This window comes from Nicotiana sylvestris, chromosome 8 (assembly GCF_000393655.2).
Source record: "Nicotiana sylvestris chromosome 8, ASM39365v2, whole genome shotgun sequence".
In the NCBI taxonomy this organism is placed as follows: Eukaryota; Viridiplantae; Streptophyta; class Magnoliopsida; order Solanales; family Solanaceae; genus Nicotiana; species Nicotiana sylvestris.
In genome coordinates this window covers 163901984-163909029 of record NC_091064.1, presented here as the reverse complement: position 1 = coordinate 163909029, position 7046 = coordinate 163901984, and the positions used below count along the sequence as shown (strand labels likewise).

At 33.4% G+C, this 7046-nt stretch overlaps 2 protein-coding genes across 2 annotated transcripts; one reads left to right on the top strand and one right to left on the bottom strand.

The window, feature by feature from the left end:
- Positions 1 to 548: 548 nt before the first annotated feature.
- Positions 549 to 1022, bottom strand: LOC138875940 (uncharacterized). Its single transcript, XM_070154820.1, has one exon. It carries the CDS (start codon positions 1020 to 1022, stop codon positions 549 to 551), a length of 474 nt encoding a protein of 157 aa, XP_070010921.1.
- Positions 1023 to 1846: 824 nt separating this feature from the next.
- On the top strand, positions 1847 to 5413 carry LOC104228428 (histidine decarboxylase-like). The gene is made up of 6 exons (XM_009780893.2): positions 1847 to 1950; positions 2130 to 2313; positions 3238 to 3472; positions 3830 to 4023; positions 4316 to 4452; positions 4551 to 5413. Exons 1-6 carry the CDS (start codon positions 1936 to 1938, stop codon positions 5124 to 5126), a joined length of 1341 nt encoding a protein of 446 aa, XP_009779195.1. The 5' UTR covers positions 1847 to 1935; the 3' UTR covers positions 5127 to 5413.
- The last annotated feature ends 1633 nt before the right edge of the window (positions 5414 to 7046 follow it).

Sequence of the window (7046 nt, the reverse complement as noted above, 5' to 3'; positions counted from 1 at the left end):
ATAGTTTGATTAACACTGAATTTAAAAAATAAAGAAAGATTTTTAAAACTTGAAGGCTTAAATAAGTTATGACGGCTACATGAATATAAGACTTTTGAAACTTGTAATTTTAAATATGGCATAATATTTCTATGGTTATAAGAACTTATCATTAAAGGTAAAATAGAAACTTCAAGTCAAATTATTTCTTAACTTAAAAATGTATCATTCTCTTCTCTTGAGCGGACTAATAATAAAATCATGTCATTTTTTTTTGGTAACTAAATTTTTTTATTAATCACCAAATGTGAAGGTATTAAAAAGCATAGCTTAGCTACTCCTAGCTAGCTAATTCTCATGAGATTTAAAGGGAAAAGACTATACTATCTTAGCATACTAGACCATATTGCTATCAGTGAACTATGCTAAAATACAACTTTTGCACCAGTTTCTTTACATTCCCAATAGCTCTAAAATTACATATGCAGATTATCTCCCTTGCCAAGCTTGTGTGATCTCTGAATGTTTCTTGAAATATTCTCCGATTCCTTTCTTTCCATAGAGCATGCTTATTCAGCATACATCATCTTGGGAAGTTTTGCTACAGTTGATTTCCCTTTTGTGTGCTGACAAATGATCTGTAGTTGTTGCTCCCATGTTGAACTACTAATGTTCTGTACCTTTGCCCATTGACTCAGTCTACACCACAACCTTTTAGCATAGTCACATTCAGCAAATAGATGATTCCTTGTCTCCAAGTTAGTTTGACATAACACACATGAGTCATTTACACTGAGTCTCCATTTCTTATGTATGTCCACAGTAAGTAACCTCCCATGGCATTGAAGCCACATTATGATTATAGTCTTAGGTCTCGCAGCAATGTTACACATTAGACTTCTCCAGGTAGTTTTATGTAACATTGGACTCAATTGAAGATATATCTGCTTAATGATGTTTTTCTTATCCTCTAATGGCATGTGCAGCTGATTTATGATCTCCCTTGCTTCCAATATCTTCCTCACCATCCAGCTTGCATTCATAGGGATAGGCATAGAATTTATACGACGCTCCTTGATGTACACAGTGTGAATCCACTTAATCCACAATTTGTCTTGCTTGTGAGATAAATCCCAGAAAATTTTGACAATGGCAGCAATATTCCAAATGTGAAGATTGCTTAAGTTGAGTCCACCAACTGCCTTAGGTAGACACACTTTATCCCAGACAATCGTGTCATTTTTTAAACGGATGGAATATTATATATTGGACGATTTAGCGGTAGGCAAAAAGACGAGTTTAAAGATTTTCTCCAAGATATTATGTCATTGAGCGCAACGTACCATTGAACCGATTGCCTCTTTGCGACAATGACTTCAAAATACTCTTAATCTACCCCTTTAGAATTGATCATAAACTATGAACCTATATTAATAGTATGATTCAATTTAATTATCAGGGACGGACGGAGTAAGAAAGTTACTTATACTTTAATTCAAATAGTATATTTGTATTTATAAATTTATTAAATATATATAAAAATTAAATTCAGAATTCAATTACTAACCTCTAATGTCGTCACCTAAAATCGAGAACTCAAAAATTTCAAATTGTGATTTCAAACGTAATATAAAAATTATACACATCTTCCCTCTCTCCTAGCGGTGAAAAACATCTTTTACAAAGCTCACGTGGAGGAAATATTGGACCAATAACAATAAGGGCACGTTTTTCATTTCCATGCGAGACATTATAATTTCCTTTAATTAACGACCCCAACCTGACAGAGGACAAATTTAATACTTCACCAAACAAAAGTTAAGAAGGGAAAACAACTTTCAACTGTTATAAATTGGAGGAACCAAAAGAAGTTAGATGCGCAAAACCTTCATCTCTTTGAGACCATTCTGACTAATCCCAATAGTTTCAGACAGAGACACCTCTTTAGCTCTAAGAATGGGATTTGAAAGGGTACGTAATATTCATGCTCTAGTTTTTTCAATATTATTTTCTTTCATACTCAAGTTCAAAGACGAGCCAACTCACTAGTATTCTTTATGATAAATTATTTATTAACCGCATATTCATTCTTTCAATTTCAAAATAAAATATTTGTAATTGAAATTTCTTCTTTTGTGGTTATGAGATAGGAGTTTGACATAATGGTTGTCCCAACAAAAGGTGAAATCAATGCGCCACCGCCACCACGGAAGAATTTGAGTCTTAGTGTGGTGGAACCTGATGAAAAAGATAATAAAATGTCTTCGCAAGAACTAGACAGAATTTTGACTCAATATATCGAGACATTGTCCCATCGGACAGAATATCATATAGGTAAGAATATGTTCATTGGACTTTTGTCTAAATATAGTCATCAAATTTAAATTTTAGACACAATTTAACAAAATAAAATTAAAAGACTAGCAAACTAAGGTCTATAGATTGTAAGTCTGGATATCTTTGGATAGACGCGAGATCAACTGCATGAAGTACAGTAAAGTTCTTTGCTATCCTTCCCGAAATACATAATTTGTGTAAAAGTTACTGAGTTCACGTGAACCTATAACTTTTGCACTAGATCCGCTCTTGGTATCAAGCTCTCTCATCATCAGGCCGGTGGACACATAGGAAATTAAAATTTTCATGTTTATTCAACTGTTCCTTGAGTTACTAGAACCCTCTCTTACCAATCATACCTGTTGGCCTATAATTGAAGGACATATTTGGAATAAAAGAACTTAGCTTTTTAAGTGAAACGAGGCCATGTAACATCTCATGTAAAGAGAAAATGTGACAAACTTTTCAGGTGAGAGAAATATTAAATATCTACCTCATATTTTGTCACCCTAACTACTTTCTCCCTCATGCCATAATAATAATGTGCCTAATTCTCCACATGTTTCTAATATATAGTTTGTGTTCTATTTGATCGATGGCTCAATTCCACAATTTGTATATACATGTACAATTTTTACTATTGGGTACCTCGGACAACTAACAGTACCAATAACAACTATTGCTTCGGACAACTAACAGTACTGCATCATGCATGCAATATATTTTTGAAGTCTCTCGTTATTAATTAAAAAATATGTAGACTATTAGTTAATTTCATACATGTGCCATATTTAATTTCACAACGAGATTAGAGAAACTATATCAAGAATAATGTAAAAAAAAAAAAAAAAAAACTTTTTAGTCATACTTCTTCTCGGAATGTTTAAACTTAGACTCTTTAACTAGGTTCTTAATTTACAGGTTATCCAGTTAATATATGTTATGAGCATCATGCTGCTTTAGCTCCACTTTTGCAATTCCACTTGAACAACTGTGGAGATCCCTTCACTCAGAACACTGTCGATTTCCATTCAAAAGATTTTGAAGTGGCTGTTTTAGATTGGTTTGCGCAACTCTGGGAAATTGAGAAGGATGAATATTGGGGATACATTACAAATGGTGGCACAGAGGGAAATCTCCATGGTCTTTTGATTGGGTAGGTATCACTTTCCCATTTCCATTGATAGACAAAGTTTCTTCTACTTCCGATTTAAGAGTCATCACTTGAGAAGTTGATATAGTACTTTTTTTTAATATATATATATATAAATAACATTGGCCTGAAATGGGTTTAAATGGAGTAAGACCCTCCGTGAAGATTTATATAGTCAATCCTAATTTGTTTGGGACAGAAACGTGATTGTTGTTGTAGAATAGTCTGACAAACGTATTTTGTACTTGGAGATATTCTACAATATTTATACTTGATCTAAAAAAGAGTATTGTACACATTTAGAGACCTCATATTCAAATGATGTATTTCACTTTTACCATTTCAATAATATTTGTGCAGGAGAGAGTTACATCCCACTGGGATAATATATGCATCAAAGGATTCACATTACTCGATTTTTAAAGCAGCAAGAATGTACAGAATGGAGATAGAGACAATCAATACTTTAGTTAATGGGGAAATTGATTATGCAGATCTGAGATCAAAGTTACTTCTCAACAAGAACAAACCAGCCATCATCAATGTCAATATTGGTAATAATATAATTAGATTCTTTAGCTCCCGAGCTTTAATATGGTCAATTAATCTTCTAGTTCTCATCAGACGGGAGCCATGATTTAAAGTTTATGTATTCTAACGTGCCACTAAATTCATAGCTTGTTTTAGTTGCGCAATTAATTATTTATACATATTTTAATAGATTTTAAAATATAAATATAAGGTCTAGCAAAAGGTATTATAAGTTCATTTGAATCCATTCCTAATATTGTAGCTCTACCCTGATTTTCATAGATCAAAGTACTAATACTTTTAACATATTTGTAGGAACTACCTTCAAAGGGGCTATTGATGATATTGATCTGATCCTACAAATACTGCAAAAATGTGGTTATTCCAATGATAGGTATTACATCCATTGTGACGCTGCACTATATGGGCTAATAATCCCATTTATCCAACACGTAAGATTTATTTAATCCATTATGTTCTTGAAATAAATAACTTTCCATCTAGGAAACATATAGAAAGTGACCTAGTTCTCTATTATATTTGACAACAGGCGAAAACAATTACCTTCAAGAAACCGATAGGCAGTGTTTCAATTTCAGGCCACAAATTCCTGGGATGTCCAATGCCTTGTGGCATTCAGATAACAAGGAAAAGTTACATCAGTCATCTCTCCACAAAAATAGAGTATATTGCCTCAGTGGATGCTACAATTTCTGGTAGTCGAAATGGCCTGGCACCAATATTCTTATGGTACAGTTTATGCATGAAAGGTCGTGCCGGATTGCAACAAGATGCCAAAATATGCAACGAAAATGCCCGATATTTGAAAGGCCGACTTCATAAAGCAGGAATTAGCGCTATGCTCAACGAGTCTAGCATTATCGTTGTATTTGAACGACCTAATGACCCTAAGTTCATTCGTCATTGGCAACTCTCTTGCACAAGAGATATGGCACATGTTGTAGTCATGCCAGGTATCACAAGAGAAACAATAGACAGTTTTTTTAATGATTTAATGCAAGAGAGGGAAAAATGGTACCAGGTTGGAACAACTCTGCCTCCTTGCCTAGCAGATGATATTGGTTCTCAAAACTGTCTTTGCTCCTATCAGAAGATGCGTCATTGAATATTCCTTAGAAGACGAGACTTGGAACGGTCCTGGATATGGAGTATGCTTTTATGCGGAGGTGGCTCAATAAAATTGGTGATCTAACGCCAAGATTTTAATAAATAGAAGACCTTATATTTATCTATTTTAGTTCTTTTTGAGTAAAAATTTGTTCTTTTTGAGTTTCATTATCATCTTATTCAACTAAAATGGGAGTTACGTTGTTCATATGTAGAACACTCTCCCATATTGTTTGTTTATTTTTCTTGTTGTTTGTTATAAAATTAAGAGCACCTCTTGATACAGTATTAAAATTTCAATTTATATATATATATGTTAGAACAACAAAAGTTGATTAAGGAAGTTGACAACTTAATAATTGAATATATATATATATATATATATATATATATATATGTTAGAACAACAAAAGTTGATTAAGGAAGTTGACAACTTAATAATTGAAAATAAAAAAACCATCATTATATATGTATCCTACAAGAAATTTGATTTTTAACGATCATTTCTTAACAAAGGGACATAAATCCGGTCATTATAAGTGTATTTATAGCAACCAAATTTTTTTCCAGTTATTAAAACTAATTTTTAGCTCAATATTTACGAGGGAATAATACTCGGCCGTTAAATATAACATAGTCGGTCGTTAAATAATTATTAAGGCCCCTAAGAAAAGGGAAAAGCCCTAAGACGTCGACTAATTCTTTAAACAGTTCGTATAAACCTAAAAAGCCTGAAACGTCAACTTCTCTAACAGTTCCATCATAAACCTCAGTTTTGAACGAATTAGCAGAGATCTGCTACGACGAATTCAAATAATTAGAGAAACTGCTCTACTCCTAAAATTCAGCAATTAGCGAACGAAACTGCTCGTCACCTCCATTGACAACAGCTGCTCATCTTCGAGTTTCTTCTCATCAAGGTAAGGTTCAAAAATTTACCTTTTCTATGTGAATTGGGTGATAATTTTTCTAGAAAAAGGCATCTCAACTAAAAGCAGGGATGAGAGAGGCCAGAGCATAGATTGTGATTTGACTCCCCATCTGTTGAGTGATATCTGTTTTTAACGAGCAACTGCTATATCTCATGCCACGATTAAATCATCTTCTCTAATAGTTTATTCTGAATGTCAATTTCGTGCTATCAGTTTCACTGAGTGCCACGTATAATTGTCGAAATATTAGTCCTCCTAAAATTAAAGTTGATAATTTTTAGCGGTTGCGAACACACTTGTATGTATATGGATGTTGGTTTTCCCTTTGGTGAAAGAATGACACAAATACAAAAATTATTTCTATCTATATATTGATTGGACAATAAGATGAATCAATATGTTAAACCAAAATGGATGGGAAAAGGGGAGAAATGTTATGTTTCAACTAGAAGCAATCTAGAGAAGAGGGTGGATGCACTGTCCTCTTTTGGTCCTTTCCTCCATTATAGCTTATCTAATTATACAACAACCTTATGGAATCCTCATAAGCTTATTATATAACTACTATGATGGAAATGACACTAGTAGAAAACTTTGTGTTGAGTGACTAGAGAAGCATCAACGCACTGATTTTAGCTACTATGCATTGTACCAAAATGTCATACTCATTCGGGATTGATTTAGAAGGGGTGAAGAGGTATATGAGAAGACAAAAAAGGAGAAAAGATTGGGAGAATGCGTAAAGTTGAATGTCGTGTGATGGAGTCTTTTATAGGCATACTTTACAATGTGTATATTACATTTATCTGATGTAAGACACTAGTATGTGCACTGTTACTTCTGTACGTATTTAACTTGGTCTAAGTCTAGCTATCTTCCCCCTCAAGCGGTGTGTGTATATATGTCATAAACCTACATATATAGTTCATAGATTAGCAAGGAACTTAGTACATAAGAAAGTTAGTCCTCTGACTTTGCTGACTTGG

Excerpts from the sequence above, each read along its gene's own strand:
- LOC138875940 (XM_070154820.1), bottom strand. The coding sequence starts at position 1,022 with ATGAATGCAAGCTGGATGGTGAGGAAGATATTGGAAGCAAGGGAGATC.
- LOC104228428 (XM_009780893.2), top strand. Across the intron at positions 3,473-3,829 it reads CTCCATGGTCTTTTGATTGG|GAGAGAGTTACATCCCACTG; the intron begins GTAGGTATCACT and ends ATATTTGTGCAG. Across the intron at positions 4,453-4,550 it reads TAATCCCATTTATCCAACAC|GCGAAAACAATTACCTTCAA; the intron begins GTAAGATTTATT and ends ATTTGACAACAG.